General features: G+C 51.3%; 6 protein-coding genes across 6 annotated transcripts; 2 read left to right on the forward strand and 4 right to left on the reverse strand.

The window, feature by feature from the left end:
- Nucleotides 1–5: 5 nt before the first annotated feature.
- On the reverse strand, nt 6–3,012 carry BDV59DRAFT_49232 (uncharacterized protein). Its single transcript, XM_073696496.1, has 3 exons — nt 2,753–3,012; nt 1,059–2,614; nt 6–1,007 (listed from the first exon to the last, which is right to left on the reverse strand). Exons 1-3 carry the CDS (start codon nt 2,769–2,771, stop codon nt 189–191), a joined length of 2,394 nt encoding a protein of 797 aa, XP_073552491.1. The 5' UTR covers nt 2,772–3,012; the 3' UTR covers nt 6–188.
- Nucleotides 3,013–3,032: 20 nt separating this feature from the next.
- Nucleotides 3,033–4,297, reverse strand: trm10 (tRNA (guanine(9)-N(1))-methyltransferase). Its single transcript, XM_073688074.1, has one exon. The coding sequence runs from the start codon at nt 4,259–4,261 to the stop codon at nt 3,155–3,157; it is 1,107 nt and encodes a 368-aa protein (XP_073552492.1). The 5' UTR covers nt 4,262–4,297; the 3' UTR covers nt 3,033–3,154.
- A 121-nt stretch (nt 4,298–4,418) lies between these two features.
- On the forward strand, nt 4,419–5,463 carry BDV59DRAFT_168450 (putative NADH-ubiquinone oxidoreductase subunit GRIM-19). The gene is made up of 4 exons (XM_073688076.1): nt 4,419–4,535; nt 4,694–4,800; nt 4,884–5,036; nt 5,099–5,463. The coding sequence occupies exons 1-4, from the start codon at nt 4,485–4,487 to the stop codon at nt 5,145–5,147; spliced, it is 360 nt and encodes a 119-aa protein (XP_073552493.1). The 5' UTR covers nt 4,419–4,484; the 3' UTR covers nt 5,148–5,463.
- BDV59DRAFT_208432 (karyopherin MSN5) lies at nt 5,357–9,546 on the reverse strand (the record flags this gene model as incomplete). The annotated part of the gene is made up of 5 exons (XM_073695206.1): nt 5,357–6,304; nt 6,359–6,957; nt 7,014–8,413; nt 8,472–8,660; nt 8,716–9,546. 5 exons carry the CDS (start codon nt 9,544–9,546, stop codon nt 5,637–5,639), a joined length of 3,687 nt encoding a protein of 1,228 aa, XP_073552494.1. The 3' UTR covers nt 5,357–5,636.
- A 3,304-nt stretch (nt 9,547–12,850) lies between these two features.
- Nucleotides 12,851–16,154, reverse strand: BDV59DRAFT_168454 (sterylglucosidase 1; the record flags this gene model as incomplete). The annotated part of the gene is made up of 5 exons (XM_073688077.1): nt 15,983–16,154; nt 15,384–15,902; nt 14,385–15,316; nt 14,020–14,338; nt 12,851–13,956 (listed from the first exon to the last, which is right to left on the reverse strand). Coding segments are annotated over exons 2-5 (2,284 nt in total), but the record flags the coding sequence as incomplete, so codon positions are not given.
- A 215-nt stretch (nt 16,155–16,369) lies between these two features.
- Nucleotides 16,370–20,741, forward strand: BDV59DRAFT_198004 (SKI complex subunit tetratricopeptide repeat protein SKI3; the record flags this gene model as incomplete). The annotated part of the gene is made up of 3 exons (XM_073693064.1): nt 16,370–16,485; nt 16,545–16,754; nt 16,811–20,741. The coding sequence occupies 3 exons, from the start codon at nt 16,370–16,372 to the stop codon at nt 20,739–20,741; spliced, it is 4,257 nt and encodes a 1,418-aa protein (XP_073552496.1).
- Nucleotides 20,742–20,758: the final 17 nt, after the last annotated feature.

Consider the following 20,758-nt stretch of genomic DNA (forward strand, 5'->3'; position numbering starts at 1 on the left):
CAGTAGTCTAATCATGAATCGTATTCGTATTACTAGCTAGCTATCTGAACTAGTTGGTAAAGTACTATTCTTCAAGGCTCGCCGTCTCAAAAGCAAATCTCAGAAATAAAAAGGCAATAGGGGTATGCAGTATCACAGATAAAAGAGAAGAAAAAAAAGATATTAGATAAAGAACAGTGAAGAGTGACCTAGTAAGGCGAATTCACGATGTCGTCTCTTCCCAGTCGGCTGCCCCATCTTGTGCTGCGACGAGGAGTAACAGGAGGCCCGGCAATGCTCTCACGGGTGGGTTTCATAAGACTCTTCTTCGCGACCATGTTCACCTCGTTCGGCAAAGCCACGATGACGTTCTTATCCGATCCAAATCGGAAGTTGTCTGCCATAACCTCCTCCGAGTATCTCTTGATCGTATAGGGGTCTTTGCGGCCTTGTACAACCTTCTTCAAGCTCCAGGTGATGATAAACGGACCGGTGGCAGTAACAATCGATGTCTCGTGGGAATCGACACCGGTGTTGAAACGGGCTGGCGTGAACGCGAGCGGCTTCTTCGTCTCGTGCTGGAACTGAGCAACATGGGCCGGTTGCAGACCCAAGCGGCGCGGTTGAGGTTTGGAGTCTTTAGCAAACGAACGCTCGAAGCCCAGTTTACCCTCGTTCTTGCCGTCCTTCTGCAAAGAGTCGATAAGGAGCAAGTAGGTTCGACAAGTGGCTAGCACCCAACGGCCATCAGCGGACACATCCAAGCCAATAATGGGCTCTCCAAGGGCGGGGATATGGGTCTTCGCATTGATTCCCAGACGGTCGAACATGCGGATATCACCCTTGTTCGACGCCACGGCGATGTATCCCTTCTCAGTGGTGGCCAGAGAGGAGAAATCGTTCTTGCTAGCATATTGCTTGAGTTCCGAATCAACGAGCTTGTTGCCGGAAACACGGGGGTCAATGCGGTAGAGCGCATTCTGAGACGCGCCGATGAAAGGCTGAGCGGAAGTCATTTGGGAGAATTTCTATCTACTATTAGTACGGTGACAATCGAGCCAGAGCAAAGAAACACTTACACTCTCAGGACCAAAGGTAGTCACAGGGATATCCTCGTGGACCTTCCATTCATCGACAATCTTACCATACTCCAGATCCATACGATAGAGGGAATTGGGGTCATCGCCATTCTGGAGGATCATGTTGCGATCTTCAGCATGCAGCATAACCTTTTTGGGGCTGAACAGTTTGCCCTTCGGAGTCTCCACCTTGGAAATGTTGGTCGAGAACTCCAGGCTGTTGTCAGCGGTGTGCTTGAAGACTCCAATTTTGGAGCCGCGGACGACGAAGGACCGATCGTGCTTGTAGCCGACCGCCAGTTGCGAGTTGACATTTCCATCGTTATCGCGCACGACAACGTCATCTTCCTCCTCGTCTGAATCATAGTGTTCGCTGCGCTGACCGTCGTGCTGGTCCTCTTCCTCCTCTTCTTCCTCTTCTTCGGCCTCCGGTTCTTCGGCGTCTTCCATCGTGAGGTCTTGGAATGCATCCAGCACGTACTCCCTGTCATTTTCTTTGACCTTGTTCCACTTCATTTCGTTCAGTTGCTCCCAAAGAGCTTGCATTAAACCTTCCTGGAACCGTTCCTCGGTTTCCTGGTCCTTGAAGCGTAGAAGCCAGGAGTATGCCGAGCCGTCTTGGTCGTAGTGGTTGAATATGAAGGAGAGATACTCAAAATTAAAGACCGGGTTGATGTCGGCGACGACAGCTTGGCCAAGCCATTCCTTTTCCGCTCCAGTGATTTGGAGCCAGTATTGCCAGTTGCCGATTTCAGACACAGTAGCAACTACATCGGCGTCTTGGAGGACAAATGTTCCGGTGGGGAAATCGAACAGATGCAGCTCAGCCTTCTCCTTTGCCAGGACTTCCATAGTCTCGGGCTGCGCAGCAGCAGGAGGAGCGACAGTGGGTTCGTCACCCGAGCCAGCCGGCCTGATCTGGCCCTTGGACCGCGAGTATTCCACGTCTTTGGCCATGGCGGTGGTCGATTCACCGATAGAAGCTAATGAATGCGTGCGAGATTTCGTCGGCGAGGCAAGAGGACTCGCGGATGGAATAGGCTTCTCTTCCTGGAAGGAGAACTCCTCAAGGGCCTGCTGGGAGGCAGTCTGGGCGCTGCGTCGATACTTGCGTTCGTACTGGCACTGGAGAGCTGCGACTTCGAAGGTTGTAACCTTCTCGGAGGGGACGGAAGGATCGCAAACAAATTCGAAGAGGTCTTCCAGATCACCGCTGAGGTCTCTCCAGGCAAGGATCTTAGAACCCCCGTCACGGACTTCGGAGCGGAAATGCAAGGCCTGGTCGAGAAGGAAAACTTTCTCGTCCTTGTCGGAACCGTCACTGCCACCCTGTTCGTCGTCGTCCTCAGCGAGTTCCTCCTCCCCTTCCTCGTAGGCTCTCTGGATGACCAGCTGGTACTGGAACTCCTGTCCGGTGCGACGGATGGATGCGGCGGCGTCCTTGAAGATGAGCTCTGAATAGCCTTTGGGCGACAGAGGGCGGACGAGATAGAGCTGACCCTGCGGGATCTCGATGATGGATTCCTTGGAAGTGTCTCCAAAGAGGAATTTGCTCACTGGGGTGGGTTAGTCGCCACCGAGAAAGGGACGAGCAAAAGGCAGAATGATGGCGGGGGAGGGGTAGATGGCGGGGTAGAAGGTCTAAGGAACCCAGGATGCTGCAAGATGCGACTGAACAAAGAAGGGTGACATACCGTTCCGCAGCATAAACATAGCTGAAGATTTCCTGAGCAACGAGGGTTGTTTACTGGCCAAGGTGGGGGGGGAAGGCGACAAGAGAAGGAAGACGGACGCACGATCTCACAAGAAAGGAGCCAGACGATGAGAATGTGGGGTAGAACGAAGGAGGTCTCCAATCAGTCGGACGGAGAGATGACGATAGATCCCCACCGAGAGAGTCTGGCGGAGAGGAGAGAAGGAAGTGCAGAGTGGCAGAGATGAAGACGAAGAAGACGTCAGGAAATGTTTTGTTGTTGTTGATCTTCCGTCATCGATCCATCGTGGTGGCAACGTGCTGACTCAGCTATACATGCATAACTCGTTGTATTATATCCATCATCTATTCCCCAATACCATATAGATACTCTGTACATGCATCATGCCTCCCCCTGCGAGGGCTCCTCCGATTCCTCTTTCGCGCCTTTCAACATCCCTCCCTTGCGCGGTGGTAGCACTTTCATAAACGCCTCGCCCCAGTCTCCTAGCTCAATCCATCGCAGCATGATCTCCACAACATGGTTCGTTGCCAGCACCGAACGGTGGTTCATCTCGATGTACTCGCCAATCGGCAGTTTGGCGGTTTTGATCCCCTTTTCCACCGCGTGCTTGTGACAGACCCCCTTATGGCGGTTCTTGTCCACCAGGCCTCCAATGATGTATGTGCTGTACGGCTTCAGCTCCGTTAGGGTATTTTGACTGTCGCTGCTGAGGTAGACAACCTCGCCATCTTCGGGCTTGGCTTCCGTCTGTTCTGCAAAGGGTCCAGCTAATTCCCCTCCGCCCGGACCTTGCATCCATTCCTTCGCCTGCTCCGCCGCCTGTGCGAAGTCCTCATTCATAACACGAACTCCCTTCCAATTCTCGTACTGCTTCACCATGACCGTGTCGAATCGCTCTTTTAATTTCTTGTTAAACGAGGAGAGCACCATATGAGTGCGGTACTGGGATTTGGCGTTTTCTGAGTAAGCGCGCGTAAGTTGCGAGGAGAGGGAAATCCGTTCCTTTTCCAGCATTAAGTCGTCGTACCCGCAGTCGAGAATCAACGTCAGCGGGAGCTGTTTGGACTGCGCAAATCGCTGGGGCGTCCGTGCCCATGACTTCAAAAGCTTCTCGACGGCTTCCTCACCACCCTCTTCCCGCGCCTGAGCAATCTCGTTCCGTCGGCGCTCTTTCTTCTCTGCCAACTTCTCCTTGCGTTTCACCTTGCGATCTGCACGATTGGCCTCCCATTTCTTCTGGCGTTCGAGCTTCTTCAGCTGTCTCTTGGACATCTTCGGCGCACCCTCTGCCCCCTCCTCTCCGGGAGCCTGCGCTTCATCATTGATCGTCGTCGAGGCTTCGGGCTCTTCCGTAGTTTGCTTCGTCGTAGCGTTCGTATCCTCTGGAACCGACCCCACGGCGCCGGTCATAGTCGGCTCGGAATCATCCTGGGCGCCGTCATGGTCGAGCTTAGGGAACTTCCGGGGTCTTTCTTCCTCCTCCATAGCGGCGGCGTAGAGCGATATGACTCTGGGTTGAGGTGCAGCAGGAAAAACGGCTCCGAGACTCCGACAGAAAATCCCACGGGCCAATCAGCGCCCTCGCAGCCTCCATTACCAAACCCGCGAATCGACACGTGACCGACCGTCCAACTTCGTCCGTCAAGCATCACCGGCCGATCTTCCTGTCGCCGTCCTCACGTCTCTGCGCCCCCCTTCCTCGCCCAAAATGCCTCAGGATATGCCCCCGGCCGGGGGCTACGCCCCGGTCCAGTACAAGGTACGATGATATCGCAATTCCCTCGCCCAATTCCTCGCGAGACCTCCCCGGCTCCCCACGGCACCTTCGATACCCTGTCTTGGGAATACCCATGAAACCCCCTTCCATGATGCCGGAGGGGAGTCTCCAAGAACACGATATACTGACCTATGTCCCAGCGCAATATCCCCGCCCGTGGCTTCCGCCCCATCTACTACCTCGTCGGCATGCACCTCGTCATGGCCTACGGTTACTACAAGCTCTTCCACGGTGTGCGCGAAATGAAGTACGTGTGGCCCCCGCAAACGACCCATCCCCCTTCGTTCCGCCGTCCATGAGAGTATCTAACGTGTTCGTCTCGATCGATAGTGAGCTCGCCCGTGAGAAGATCTGGGGCCGTCTCCACCTCGTCCCCCTCCTCCAGGCCGAAGAAGACCGTGACCAGGTCCGCCGACACTACGCCGACAAGGCCCGCGAGAAGGAGCTCCTGGGTACGGAAAGCAAGGTCTACAACACCAGCCGGTATGTACTGCTTGGTTTCAGAGATTGTTCCCCTTGTCCGCTGACTCGTGCTCGTTTGGCAGCTACGTCCGCCCTACCTTCGTCTACACACCCGCCAATGTCACTCAATAAGCAATTGGAGATGTCATGTGCCAGGGTTCGTTTATGTCATTATCGCTTCGCCGTAGGTCTGCTTGCTGGACTTGACGGGTCCCGGGGATTTGTGATACGGGATTAGAGAGCGAACAAGGGTCTGGAGTATTCGCTGTGGCGTGTTGATTATGCTTTCCCCCATGCAACAGGAGTGTTCGTGGAAGATCAAAAGAGAACACTGTACCATGTAGATATACCGTTTGAGGAAGATCCATTTAGTTTGCAATATGTTTCGTTCTATCGGTTTCTTGCGCTCCCATCGCTTGCCTCTATCTATACGACCTGGTGGAGATGGCACCTTTTTCGAATTGTACTTTTGTTTTATTTATGTTTTTTATCTATGTATATCAACAGCATCAAGGTATATCTCTATGCTCAGTAGTCGTCATGCAAAAAATGGAAATTGGTGATCACATGGAAGTGTCCAATCCATGCCATCGTATTATACAGACACAGGCTGAACCTACCTTAGCCGAACATGTCCGCTACCCCAGATAGGTCCGGCCCATCGTTTATATCAACCTTGTTCTGTTGAGCTTCCATTTCGGTACTCATGTATCGTTCCTGCAAGGCACTGCGTGCCTTTCGACGCTCTTCACGCGTGCCCAAGATCTTGCCTTGTTCAGCAATACTGACACCACGAAGGCTCTCCAAAAGATCCAAAACAAGAGCACGCTGCTGCCGTGCTGCCGAGGACCGGAAAAGCGCCGCTTCGGTGCTTGCCACCCGTTGCTCATCCATACCTGGGAGGCTGAGGATCAAGGCCCGCGGCGTAGGGCTAGATCCGTAAAGGATCCAGATAGACGCGATCAGCTGTGCGAGGTCTTTCTGCATGTCGACGAAATACGGTTCATGGACAGATGTGATACAGGCCTTCAGAACCTCCGAGGAGATAAATTCGCGGATCGTCACCGTGGTGGGAGAGTTATTGGGAGGAGCGAAATCCTGCAGGATGGAACGGATCACTCGAGTGATGATACTGCAGCACCGGGTATCACGCATCCGCAGCGCATGGGTGCAGAACAGCATGAGTGGCTCGAAAATCTCCGGTGACGAAAGAACGAAATGTCGAATCGAGTCGGATAGGGCGGGTGGTGGGTGTGGTGCGCTTGGGTCTGCCGGCTCTTCGTCGGGGTCTGAAGAAGTTCAGTATACTAGACAAATACGATTTCAAGATATCATGCACTTACCGCCTCTCTGCGGGTCAAGGAGACTAGCCACCATAATCACCGCAGAGTAAGTCAACTGCCGAAGAATACTCTCCGACTTCATCTCGTCAGTCAGGTCTCCGTCTGCGAGACCTTCCCTCCGTTGCTCGATGATTTCCCACTCTGACGTAACCTTCCGGTCGATGTTGGCGAACAGAGTAGACAACATCGGGGGCAAAAACTGAGCACGGAATCGAACAGGACAGTCGTCAATGAGGCATCTCGAGATGTTGAGGAGGACCGAAAACTGATGAGAGGAAAGATGAGACGAGTCCTTGAATAAGGCTTGCGACAGAGGACCTGGGAGTTCAGCAAACCCGTAGAAGTGCTCTCGCAGGCGGCTCATGCTGAACAGCATAGAGTAACAAGACTCTCGCACAGCTCTAATCTTCCCTCTAACTGATGACGCGAACCCTTCGAGCGATGAGCGGGAGGACGTGATCTTGGAGTAGAATTCATCTCGGCTGCCAGTTGATATACCCGCTTGCCAGAACCTATCCGTTAGGATGCGTTCAACGACTGACCGCATTTCCTCGGACATGCCGCTCCAGTTGGCCGGATTGTGGAAAGCATGCGCATTGCTGTATGCCCATTTAGTATATTCGCTTTAAATATGTGACTTGATGGTCTTGCTTACCTCACAAGCTGTAAGAGGGTCGGCAGGACCACTGGGATGATTTCATGCCACAGGTTGCACGCGATTTCATATGGAGCTTCGTTTTTCTTCAACCTTTCAGTAGAGACAGCGAACATCGTCTTTGTGCCTCGCAAAGGAAGTTGCTGGAATTTCCTGGTCATATCTTCCTGGATCCCCTTGCCCTCGCTATCAAGAGGCACCGAAGACCAGTCCTCAAGCTTATGTGCTTGCCGCGACTGCATGAAGGGCCCCACGTTCTGCAATCCAAGCATGGAACAAAAGGATTCAAAGGACGAGCACATTTGTAGGAACTCGTCATCTTGCCAAGCCTGTCTAATCGGTTCCACAAAAGACGCAAGGCGGGTTTGGCGTTGATACGGGTCTACATTACTCGCGCGCTGCATGATGATGAGGAGGATTGAGGTCAGCTCCATATGAAGCTTGTCATCCACTCGATTTGCTTGGCTGATTTCTCTGATTTTCGGTTCGAGAAGGTCGTAGAAAGTCGCGAAGTAATCGGCGTATCGCATGGCAAGACGGCGAAGTTCATGGCTTGCCAGGCCATGGAGTTCTTTGACTGCCTCAGAATAGGCAGGGTACTCTGGTTGATCGGGGAGACGCGTCATGAGAATGTACTCCAAAACTTTCAGTGCAAAACTGGGGTTTTTGTCAAGAGCCCGTGATGAGATATCGACAACGAGTTTGACAACCCGCTGCTTCAGAACCGGGTCTTCAAATTGTCTCTGCATTAATTTGAAAGCCCATGATTCGAGGATATTCTCTAGTTCCCCACGTTTATGCTCATCTTGCTGGGGCATTCGGCCATGTGCCGAGACCCATTTGTTATACCCTTTCAGGGTTGCGTCAGCTACCGCAAACTGGGTGTCAGCGCGCGTTAACGGAATTGAGCCCTTAGAGAAGGCTTGGGCACTAAACGGTTGAACACCAGTGTAGAGGTTGTCCAATCTCGTATCGATCTCTGACAGGATATGCGGTATCGCCTCCTGAGGCCGTTTCTGGACGATTGTTTCGATAATGGAGGAGCAATACCGGCGGTAGTTGCCCACAAATGTATGCCTTTCAGGAACAGTGTCAATATCCTCGAGAAGAAACATAACAGTAGGATCATCGGAGTCAGAAGGCAGAGATTCCCAGCGGACCAGCCGCTGAGTACAAATGCCAAGCAGCGCAGGAACTAGGCTGGTGACTAGATCGGTATTGCCGATCCTCTCCGAGACCAACAACTTTGACCATACGTGCAAAACCGGTATGGACACCGTGAGGCTTTGATGTTGGATAACATTGACCATGAGATGGAAGAAAAATGGAAGATTCAAGCTCTGGGTATTTTCCAGGGAGAAGCTCTTTTCCTCGAGGAAACCGGCAACATATGACACCATCTGAGTCGAAGCCGTTAGCTTGCCGTACGTACATGGAGTCGCATTGTTTAGGACACACCTCTGAGAGCTTTTTCGAGATCATATACTTCGTATCATCAATGTCATCGGGTCCGACAACGGACCATTCGTACAGCTTCTGCAAAAGATCCAGATAGTCTGTCTGATACATCATGTGCACCAGTGATTGGAAACCCTCGACATCGAAGTTTGATCTGCTGTACAATGAGTGTAGAGCCTCGACAGCGGCCTGGGATAAGATTAGCAGGGGGGTGTATTACTGTATAGTAGGGACCGAGACTGACCAACAACACCTGCTCATCCTGGCAAGTGAACGCTCTAGCGATACTGGGTACACAGTTCGCAGAAAGGATAGCCTTGGGGATAGACCAGATTAAGACCGATTTGAGAGCGGCAAGCGCCTTGAGAGCCGCGTCTTTCGCCTGTTTCGAGTTTTGGACATTCTCGACACAGTACTCGAGGAACGAGCAGATCCGGGACAGCCAGCCTTCCGGTCCACAGCGAAGTTCGATATGGTGGTCTCTCTTTGGATATACCTCTTCGAAGACTGACAGTGGGGTGAAGATCTCCACTAGGGACCGGTTCAGATCGGTCCCGCGCAAAGAGGAGACAGTATCCTCACGATAGAAGATGTCTTCGGACAAGGTTTCGAGAATCGAAAGGACCAGCTCTTTATGGACAAGACCAGCACCCCAGAACTGGACGAGAGTCTCGTCCATAGCAATCCAATCCAACCCCCAACTGCGCTTGGCGATTTCGGCCCATAACTGCGGGATTTTGTTGCGGAGATATGGAGGGTCTTCTGGTCGAACCGACTCGGCAAGCTTCAGGATGAAGTCCCGCAGGCCAGCGACCTGTTCGGGGGCGGTGAAAGAGGTGTGGCGCAAGACATGATCCAACAGGGTCAGACCGAAATAGCGGACAAGGGGATTACTATCCGTGCGGGAAGCCAGGAGGAACCCATCCCGAGCGGCCGACTGGCTTTCCTTTTGCGATTCCACAAAGGTGAGAGCTTCTCGGCGCAGCTCATTCGTGGATGATGGGCTGTGGATGAGCTCCAAAGCTCGAACGATGTCGGCCATGCGGCTCTCCGACAGATCGTCTTCGCCAGCCATGATTTCGGAACCAATCCCACTCCAGACGAGTGGTGCCTAACGCAACGGTCTATCGAATCACACAATTCTTCGGGGGTTGCGATTACAGCGAGGCCGTCATGATCTGGGCCACGTTCCAAGCCTCTCTTGTGTGCAAGCTTTCCTTCTTGTTGATTTCTTTTCTGTTCCTTGCCGTTTCAAATTGCACGCGCCAAGAGAGGTGCTGGGGGATCAGAAGGTCGACCGGTCAGCGTCCAGCGGGGGGAAACGGCAATAGCCGCAACAGAGAGCAGTTGCGGTCAGCGGTAGGCCGCGTCCAATGATGAATCTTGATCTCTGGAGATGGGATCTGTCGGAGGGCTACTGGAGAGCTGCAGGAAGCGAATGAGGGAGCGAGAGTGGAGGAGTTGCAGCGTGGAGGCGCGGAGGAGATGTCTTTTGAGGCAGTCGTCGTCGTAGTACGCAGGTGTACCTAATGGAGATGGAATCGTTCGGCAGTAATAAATAATAACAGAGGAGAATTTTCCACGCGCTCCGCTCCAATCACCACCACACCGCCTAGACCAGAGGGGCTTCTCACCGCCCTACCCCACCATTCTACTTCATACGAGTAAAAGATGCCGAATATAGCCTTTTGTGTAGGTAGATCCTGCTCTCTAATTCGACCCGAATTCTTAGGTACTATACAAGTCGTCTGTAGTCTTATTATTTTTTTTCCTACTCTTTGTCCTCTTTAATTTTTATATTAGTCAGTTTAGCTATTGGTGAGCTATTATCTCTTCTTCATACCTGTACCTGTTTAGATAGTACTCTCTCTTCTTCTACTTGTAAATCGAAATAAGTACTAGTATTCGATCGATCTTATTCTGTATGAAGAGACTCGATATATGTTAGAGTATTTCTATAGCTTTAGATGGCTTTTACTAAACTTTAAGCCTAAGACGCTGGAGAGCCTAGTAATAGTAGAATAGTAGTTACTGGCGAAAGTACGTATGTCTTATCTAACGTTATACACCTAAAAAGACGGAGATAACTAAAATAACTATATGCCTCTAACTTATGCCTCTAATTTGTAGACTTCTAGACCAATTTTTGACATCCTACTGGACCACTGTTCTAGTAAATTCTCACGAGCCTGGTCAGTGAGCGACTATTCATATGGCCCAGTTTCAGCCTTATCGTCTGCAATTCTGGGAGGAATAGTCGAGTTCAGATGTCAAAATACATGTTGAAGTCCTTAGGACGTGCACGCAGGAAAAATCTAGAAGTCGGCGCAAGGAATATCATGCCCAACCCGAGCTCCCGCGGTGATATCGGGACGAATTCATACTGCGAAAGCATTGTCCAAGTCTCGAATGCAAAATTATTTTAAAGCCGGAGAAATGCTGGCCAGATGGCCAGTTTCGGTGAATGGCGTTAAACAGGATCATTGAAACTGGGAGAGGGGCTACTGTACCTGGGAAGAGACGAAGCTCTTGAACATAAGAACTGGCAAGCAGTATAGAGGGCGGAAGTAGCCACGAGAACTGGTTTTCTCCCGTAGAGCTCAGACAAGGGTGCTAGGACCATCGAGGCCAGGGCTAAGCCCAGCGTAAATGTAGAAATACTGAGGAGGGCTACAGCTTCACTGACATCCCATTCTTTGACCATGAACGTCAAGGCGGGGCTGTAACAGCCGGCAGCGAATGAGGCAAACAAGGTGAAGATACAAAATAGACCAGTCATGATAGACCTACGCGTTGTCAACCAGTGGCATGGAGTCACTTGATCTCGCAGATCGGGCTCATCGATGTCCAGCGGACTGACCGGAGCTGAGGGAACAGGCAGCTCAGTCTCAAAACTCAGGTACAAGTACTGATGAGAATGGGATATCTGTTTTCCTTGTAGATAATTTCTTGAAATATCTGCCTCCATTTTGAATTATAAGGACAATTTGACAATTTGCCCGCTATATAAGTACTTGATACTATGCCACTGACCTAGCAGGAAGCTTCTTTTCCGACCTATTGCATTTTCTTTTCTCTACCTTATGAAATTGTACCCACGATCATGTTGAAATCATTGGAATTCTTTGTTTGTCTATTTGCAACACGGGGACTCCTCGCATCTCCCTGGCTTGTTTTGTTAGTGTGTATCTTGTCTAGCAGTTGATATCATGACTATGATCACTAGCCACCGGAGTAGGTCGGTGATTACATGTTCATATGACAGGTATTAATAAAGGGCCCGAATCTCAAGTGTGAGGCGTTGGTGTATGCCAGGCTTGTAAATGTATATGCCCCGAATTGGAAAGCAAGGCATAGGGATACAGCTAAACAGAACCCCCAGCAGGGTTTAGCTTTTAACAGTTACATCGGATGCAAGCATTGTTTACATTGAACCAGGCCAAAAAAACATGCAAAGCTAGTGAAATTTAGAATATGATCTGGTTTAACAGGATTTAGAAAATCTTTAACTTCATGCGCCAAACCCAGAATCCGGTTTGATCGGGAGAGTTAGGGCACAGACAGTGGTGTATATGTGGCTGCATCAAGTCAGCAAGGGACTTTAGCATAGCAGTCATTGGATATGACAAGCTGGAATGAGTGATAAATATCAAGACGGTCATCGCCGTGCTGGTCTGTCCAACTTGCACATTCTTAGGTGTGATCCAAGGTAGCCACTAGAATTGCGTCAGCAACCTCCGAGCAGGCCGGCCAATCTTCTTGGTCCCGGTGTTGATTCTTTTTCTTTATTACTCCAAGTCCAAAGTCTGCAACACTGTGGATCGTCGACTCGTTACAAGCCACACGACGAACAATATGCGGGTTGTGTGGATTGGACTGGGCAACATGGGAAAGGTTGGTATCGAGTCGTGCTCGAATACACCATAATCATACTCGGTAATTCAAGCTAATGAGGTTTCCTACAGAGAACGGCGAAGAATGTTGCAGAAAAAGGGCCGCAGTCATGCTTGGTGGCCTACAATCACAACAAGGCCCAAGCAGCCTCTCTCCTGGGCTCTGTTAGCCAATCCTCTGCCATCACTGTTGCCGATTCAATCGATAATGCTGTCGCGCTATCTGAGAAGAGTCAGGCCGTTCGGACGTCCTTACTGTAATCTAGCAGGGAGTAGAATGACGCTCGTTGCTGGGAAACTTTAACAAGGAGTCGCAATGGCACTGGATTTCTGGTTGCTAAATCGGATCTTGGCTAGATGACAAGACTACTGTGCATTATGGCGGATGTTGTCATATATCACAAGAATAGTAGGCATCTGCAGTATGAGCCTAAAGGGTAAGAAAATATGAGCTACTGGAAACTGAATAGAAGTATAAGATAGATTCTGTGTATTAGAGCGTAGATGGAGATAGATTCAGCTTAACCGTCGCATAATATAACCTCACGAAAGATACTGGGTAAGTAGAGGCGTCTAGACGGAGGGCGCAGGTGTAATTTCCGAGGAAGAGAAGAAATGGGGTTAGTAGTAAGGACCCGACGAAACGATGGCGGGGTGCGAGTGAGTGTAAAATATAGAAAGGTGAATTGGAGAGGGAGAAGGGAAGGGGAGGGAACGACGGCAGAACTGCGAGCAAGAGCTCTCTTATACTAGAGGTGGTTGGGGTCTGGGTCGACTGGACAGCGTATGGGGCCGATTATGTCGAAAGAGGAAAAATAACTAGAACAGGGAGTTCACAAGTGCTCGCATTGAGTACGCAACATCCGGAGTATGCAGTACGTACGTTCTTCAGGCTTCGTCGATCCACTGCAGGCCCTATCCTACGACCAAATGCCTAATCACATCATGCGACACCCTCCATTCTGGCATTGCTCCAGATAACTCAGATCCTCCCCGCTCACATCCGTCAGATTCCCCGGTTTGCGCTTCACCCCCTGGACCTTAATGTCTTGCTCGCCTGCTGCATGCCACCATCGCAGTCGCTGCAGTCTGACCGAGTTGATCTCCGCATAGTCAATCGACCATTCTCCGCTACTAACAGACACCACGGTATGCGTATCCGGGAAATGGAAGTCAGGCAAGTAGATCTCCGTCGGACTATCGTGGCCCATAACTTGTTCCTTCCCAACAAGAGACATGGTAAACGTGCAATTGCGTAAATCAAACACATGGCCGGAAAGGCGGCCATGGGTGCAAATAGGGCTAGGACGGATGTAAGCCTCCGCGGCGCGGAACCCTACATTCTCGGAGAAGCTCTGAGAACACTCGGACGAGATCGACTGTGTACGCAGGACCGACTTCAGATTGCTAGGCCCAACATGCTGATCGTCGGTATTGCTCTGACTCTCCGAGTACGCCGGTGAACGGGGGTCCGATTGGGAACGGCATTCGCTTTCCAGCGCTAGAAGCTTCCCACTGGGCAGCTCCGGGTCATCACGAGAGAAGATTGACAGATCCTCGCCGTTCCAGTTGTCTCCCCATTCGTGGTTGTTCTAACTCCACAAATTAGCCGACCACAGGCTTGAAACGTGGTGAGTCACCAGGGAGCTTCTTACACTCGCGGTATAGAGCCAAAGGGTAAATCCATTGGCAGTGCTTCCTTCCAAAGCAAAGTGGTTTGCATCCATCGCGCTCACTTGGCTGCTGTAGTCTCCGGTCGTGTATGCGTGTTTATCATCCATATCGTAAGGAATCCCTATCTCGGTAAATATCATCGGATGATTACCCATATACTGCAAGCTCTCATCGCGAAGAAACTTGAGCTGATCACGTAGACAATTGCGGATGGCCGTCTCCCCTATCTTCACAGCAAATGCTGGCGTCAGGTATTTGCCTCGAAGCACTCCGATCACGTCAACGTTGTACAGTCGGTTCCTGATCCAGTTAGCCAGATTGCGGCGAACGAAAGTTGGCCACAGACCAATGTTTTGTCATGAGAGTAAGTCCATCGTAATAATGTACGGCGTGGACCATGTTCGGGTCATCATCATCGCTGCCCTTCAGATCGGGTGGTATCTCCATCACCGGAGGTTGGCAGAACATGATACAGTCAGGCCACACACTCCGAATCGCATCCCGATACGCTCTGTAGTGTTCCATAAAATAGGTGTTGGTGAACTTATCATAGTCCAGCGGCTCACCAGTATGCGGATTGCGAGAGAAGTACTCCTTCTGCAATAAAAGGTCTGTTGAAGGATCCCACACCCCGTGTTGAGCCCAAAGACATTCTCCAAGCTTCCACTCAGGATCCCGCTTCCAGCCATATTTATGGTCATCGTAACCAGCCGAAAGCCAGGCGATTTCGCCTTCTGGGTCCACAAGCTCTCTTCCAGTCTGATGGGGACCAAACCCGCCGACTTTCCATGTGGGCACCTCACATGCTCGTCCAGAGCCCGTCAACATGGCCTGAAAGGCCGTTGGTGATGTGCCCAATTGTAGCTGCTGTTCTGGTGGAATGACTGATATGTCCTGGATGCCGATCAACCCTCGATGAGGTTCGTTCATGCTTTCCCAGCCGATCACCACGTCATTCTCGATATCCCCGGCGTCATGGATTTTCTGGGCAAGATATTTACATGCAGCGATAAAATGTCCCTGCAGGTAGTCCTGGATATTTATTCCATTAATGATGGCTTTCGGGGCGAAATCACGTCCCGCCCAGAACAGCGTGAACATCGTCTGGCAAACGAGACGAGTGTAGTTTGTACTCCAGATCATCTTCGGAAATTCCGCGGGGTTATCATACGTGTTCTGGACAAGTGCAGCTTCAGTCTTCTTGAAGCCCCGGGGGTCGAGCCCAGCCGCGTAAAGCGTCCACGCCGGGGCACCCGATCCACCCGATAGCCTGGACCACTTGGATATCTCAGCAAACATGCAACGAATAAGCCGTAGAAGGTAGGATTAGGGAAGATGAGCATACCACGTCCTGGTGAGGATCCATGAGCACATAGAAATGATACTGTTTGGCAATACGAAGGACTTCAATGGTGAATGAGACCCATTCATCGTCGTATTTCCCAGGCCCGGCATGTTCGATCGCTTCCCAGGTGAAAATATATCTGATCGTGTTGTATCCCCATTTTCGAAGCCTGGAAAAATGGGTATGTGCATCGTCAAGAGAAAACGGACGCCCAACAAAGGAGACATCGTCCGCGTCGAAGAACCCGTCCGAGACGTAGGAAGGGATATCGGGGGATCGGGGGTATTTGGCTTCGCCAGCGACGTTGATACCCCGTAAGGTTACTTCCCGCCCTTCTGAGTCTTTAAAAAGGGTCCCATCGATCTGTAGACGGAGATGACCCATGATGATGGTCCGTCAATACCAGCGCTCCCTGTCACCGTGAGGTACTGGGAGAATCGGCGGCGGCTGAGGGGTCAGGTGGGGATACCAGCTTAGGCGCGAAACCCTCACTGAAGAATATCAGGAGTAAGATATTATCTGAATAAAAGACAGTAAACGTCAGCAACCAAAGGTTTCTCTTGGATGTCTTACTGGACGCCGTAGAGTGTAGATTGCACCTTGTAGATCCGATCAACTATAGCTTACCTTGCGCGGTGGACCACCCAGAGACCGACCCCACGGGAGCAAATGTTGTATAAATGACTGAATATTGAGACCAGAAAATCCTCCACTCCGGAGCTATTCCAGCAGCTCAAACACAAGATGGTGGAGGTGCGAGAGTGAATGCAGGAGAGTCGGAGAGATAACGAACGGCAGAGCGGATCGACCTCTGACGTACCACCTTCCACTCCCGCCGCAACTTCCCCACACAAATCCATCCTCCAACTCAATTCAGCCGCTCACTCTCCTCCCAACCATCTCGACTCTCCCCCCAAACCACGCTCTTCTCAACCCCTCTTGAGATCCGCGGGAACCTCCCCGGGCCATGCGCATAGTGGGCTAGAATGGCAAGCAAGTCCGCCCTCAAGGAAGTGCGAACGGCGCTCGATGCGAAAGATTTTGAACTTGCAGCCGAGAAAGCCAAAGCTCTGGTGCAGCGGGAGCCTCAGAACTACCATGCGTATGTGGAAGATAACGAGTTGTTTAACTGTTTGGCCTAACCAAGAACTCCGCTTCTAGAAACGTCTTTCTCGGTCTCGCACTGGACAAGCTCAACAAGAACAAAGATGCGGAAAAGGCCTACCTCGCGGCAACCCGCTTGAAGGAGGGGGATAAAACAGCATGGCAGGGACTGGTCAGCTTATACGAAAAGCAACAGAAACAGGGGACGGACAAGTTGGAACCGTACCGCGACGCCGTCATCGTTCTATGCCAAATATTCGCGGAGGCGTATGTCCGACTTCCGCTGCCAGCTTGGACCTCGTCGACGGCTAATGATTATATAGAGATGACAAGCACCGCAGTCAAGATGTGGTTGATAAATATGTCGCCTTTACGAAAAAGCACGGATCACGCACCGAATACCGAAAGGCGCTTGAGCTACATCTACCAGACAGTCCCATTTATCCCGTCCTTGAGGGCCGAGTCCCTCACCCTTCGCATACCTACCTGCGCTTGATCGAGATGACAGAGTCAGAGGAGAAGGAGTACATCAATAGAGAGATTGGTGAGCGACGGACTCGCCTGGGAGCCAGAATCGACCATGTCATACTCGAAGTCAAACGAGAAGCTTTCAGACGAAGTGAGCTTGAGCAACTCTATCGCGGTATCATTGATTGGTCCCATGATGATGAGGTTCGCCGCACGTATGAGCAGAAGTTGTTGGAGAGAGGATGTGACGTCCTTGCTGTTCTCCCGCCAGCTGAAAAGGAGGCGAAACGGGCGGAGGTATGGAAAGCTGCTCATGATATGGTGATTATCAAGCACCCCTTCGAATTAGCTTGGACCATTGTCCTGGAATGGCAAGACGTCCAAAGCTTTTCCGAATGGGAGCTGGGCTTTCTACAGGATTTCATCGAGTTCTTCCCCGAACTTGGTCTTTCCAAACTCCTCAAGGGCTTCCTGGCCAGTGATATCTCGCCATTCCCTAAAGAGTCCAGAGATGAGTCGCCTAAAAAGCAGGAACCCGAAAGTGGACAAGCCGACAACAACGAACTGGGCGCTCATGATAGTCTGATATTGATGGTCGAAGGTCTAGAGACATCCTCCTCGTCGATCGTCGCTCATCGAATTATGGGCGAGCTATACCTGTCTCTTGAGGAATACGAGAGCGCAGCGGATGTTTCTCGGAAGGGTCTCCGGAACACTCATGATCTGTTAAGAATGTCTGGCCTGAACCTCCAGAACACGATCGACTGCATGAATATCATACTGGCAAACTCCCTAATTTTCTACCAATCTCCCCGAAACCATCCGGAGGCAAAGGCTATCTTTGATGGGATTCTTTCGAGGAATCCAACTTCCACAAGTTGTCTTCTTGGGGTTGGTTTGATCCTCAAAGTCGATGAAGACTACTCTGAAGCTGTCAATTTCCTCGAGCGCGCGCTCGAGCGAGACCCGACAAACATCAAGGTTCGCGGCGAACTCTCATGGTGTAGAGCTTTGGACGGCGACCTGTCTTCCGGTCTTGATGGACTCCAGGACGTCCTTGCAGAACTAGATCGTTCTCGTTCAGAAAACAGAGAATTTAAAGCGGAGATCTATTACCGGATAGGTTATTGTCAGTGGGAAATGGACCCCTCACCCTCTGCTCGCAAGGATCGCAACGGCGCGTACGCCAATTTCCTCGCATCCATTCAGTCCAACATGAATTTTGCACCAGCATACACAAGTCTAGGTCTGTACTACGCAGACTATAAGAAAGACAGGACTAGAGCTCGTCGGTGTTTCCACAAAGCCTTCGAATTATCGCCCTCAGAGATCGAAGCAGCCCAGAGGCTTGCAAAGACGTTTGCGAACCAGAAGGAATGGGACTTGGTCGAAGCTGTGTCCCAGCGAGTGGTAGATTCTGGAAAGGCCAAACCAGCACCAGGCTCCAAGCGAAAAGGCTATAGCTGGCCCTATGCAGCCCTGGGTACCGTTCAGATCAACAAGCAGCAATACACGAAAAGCATTGTGTCGTTCCAAGCCGCTCTTCGCATCACGCCAGGAGACTACCACTCCTGGGTTGGTCTGGGAGAGAGCTATCATCATTCGGGAAGATTCATTGCAGCCACAAAGGCATTTGAACACGCTCAACAGCTGGAAGGGTCACTTTCCAACGATGACAAAGAGCAGATCTGGTTTGCTCGGTATATGCTAGCGAACGTCAAAAGGGAGCTCGCCGAATATGACGACGCAATAAGAAGATACGAGGAAGTCCTGGCCCTCAGACCGAACGAATTCGGGGTCTCCATTGCCCTCCTACAAACTCTGACAGAAAATTCCTGGAAGAGCCTAGAATTAGGTCTTTTCAATGACTGTATCGAGCTTGCGCGCAAGGCCGTTCTAGTGGCCGCATCCCTCGCCCTCGAGAGAATCGATATTTTCAATTTGTGGAAAGGCGTCGGAGATGCTTGCTCAATGTTCTCTTACGTCAAACTGAAGGCAGGGAGACTACCGATCATTGAAGTGCAAACCTTGCTCGATACCCAAGCAGACCCTACGGTATTCGACATTCTCACGGAAATCGACGAGGTGGGCTACCAACAGGTACCGTCTTTAAAGGATGAGGATCAGGAGGCGATTAGTTCATCAGATAAAGGCCTGTATGCTGCAGTCTTAGCATACAAGCGTGCTATACACGTCTCGGTACAAGATGTTCACGCTCAAGCAGTGGCTTGGTACAACCTTGGTTGGGCGGAATACAGGCTCTACAAGTGCGTACAAGCAACGAAAGGCAAAAGGCAGTCGCGGAAGTTTTTGAAGGCCGCTCTCCGTTGCTTCAAGCGCGCGATCGAGCTTGAAGCTGGAAATTCAGAGTTCTGGAATGCACTGGGGGTGGTGACGACTGGTATGAGCCCAAAGGTGGCTCAACATGCGTTTGTACGAAGCCTCCACTTGAACGACAGGAGCGCGCAAGTCTGGACTAATCTCGGGGCGCTCTACCTCATACACAACGATCTACAACTTGCCAACGAGGCATTCACCCGAGCACAATCGACGGACCCGGACTACTCTCAAGCATGGATTGGGCAAGGTTTTCTGGCCCTGTTGTTTGGCGATCGACGTGAAGCGAGAGGTCTCTTTGAGCATGCTTTCGATATCTCTAACTCCTCGTCTGTTCTTCCCAAACAGCAGTTTACTCTCAGCTTGTTCGACCATCTCATGTCTGATTCATCCGTTTCGAACGAGGTCTCACAGCTCATCCAACCGTTCTTTGCCCTCTATCAACTTTGCTCCCAAGACCCATCCGATCTACCTTTTGTTCATCTTGCATCCCAGTTGGCTGAGAGAATTGGTGAGCTTTCCGACTCGGAGAGCAGTCTACGCGCTGTTTGTTCTGCCGTTGAAGCAGAATATGAAGTGTCCGAATCCATCGCGTCTCTTTCCAAGTTTGCGCAAGCAAATGCCGATATTGCCCGTGTCCTTCTGGCCCGACAAGACTTCGAAGAGGCCGCTGAAAAGGCAGAGACTGCTTTGATGCTGTCCGGTGAGGAAGATGCTGAGAAGTTCGATCCTGAAATGAACAGGAGGCTACGTCTATCGGCGCATTTGACTGCTGGCCTGGCCCATTACTACATGAAGTCCATGGACAACGCGATCGATATGTTCCGTGACGCCCTGCAAGAAGCGGATAACGCTCCCGAAGTTGTGTGCCTTCTTGCGCAGGTTCTCTGGGCCAAAGGAGGGGAGGAGGAGCGGACAGTGGCTCGTCAACAACTGTTCGATTGCGTTGAGAGTCACCCTGACCATGTTGGGGCCGTCACTCTACTAGGCGCTATCGCGCTTCTAGATGACGACAGAGATGCTATCGAGGCTGTCGAATCTGACCTTCAGAGCATGATTACCCGAGATGACATTGAAATCCACGAGCAAACGAAGCTGATCAAATTACTGACAGCAGTGTCGACCCTGGGCTTCGGTGATACCTCGGACCTCCCAGAGGAGACAAGACGCATGGGCGAATCCACGGCGGCAGTTATGCGAGCACCTTATCAACCCCAAGGCTGGATGGAACTGTCCGCCGCGTCCAATGACGCATACCCGGCAGAGATGGGGGTGAAGAGAGCTTTACGGAGCGTTCCCCCTCGCGGCAATCTCGATGCGGTGGATCTCTCCGATGCGTATGCGCAAACCGGAAAGGCGAGCGATGCGCTGCGGGCAATTATGGTTGCGCCGTGGAAGCAGAGTGGGTGGGAAGAATTGAAGCATGTGGTGACTGCCACGACTTCTTAGACACCTGAATAGATATG

Source organism: Aspergillus ambiguus (genome assembly GCF_047715705.1).
Source record: "Aspergillus ambiguus strain CBS 117.58 unplaced genomic scaffold BDV59scaffold_2, whole genome shotgun sequence".
Taxonomy (NCBI): domain Eukaryota; kingdom Fungi; phylum Ascomycota; class Eurotiomycetes; order Eurotiales; family Aspergillaceae; genus Aspergillus; species Aspergillus ambiguus.

Bases quoted from the DNA above. Each gene is read 5' to 3' on its own strand.
- trm10 (XM_073688074.1), bottom strand. From the start codon at position 4,261: ATGGAGGAGGAAGAAAGACCCCGGAAGTTCCCTAAGCTCGACCATGAC.
- BDV59DRAFT_49232 (XM_073696496.1), bottom strand. The intron at 1,008-1,058 runs GTAAGTGTTTCT...AATAGTAGATAG, and splicing joins CTACCTTTGGTCCTGAGAGT to AAATTCTCCCAAATGACTTC.
- BDV59DRAFT_168450 (XM_073688076.1), top strand. From the start codon at position 4,485: ATGCCTCAGGATATGCCCCCGGCCGGGGGCTACGCCCCGGTCCAGTAC. The intron at 4,801-4,883 runs GTACGTGTGGCC...CTCGATCGATAG, and splicing joins CACGGTGTGCGCGAAATGAA to TGAGCTCGCCCGTGAGAAGA. The intron at 5,037-5,098 runs GTATGTACTGCT...CTCGTTTGGCAG, and splicing joins AAGGTCTACAACACCAGCCG to CTACGTCCGCCCTACCTTCG.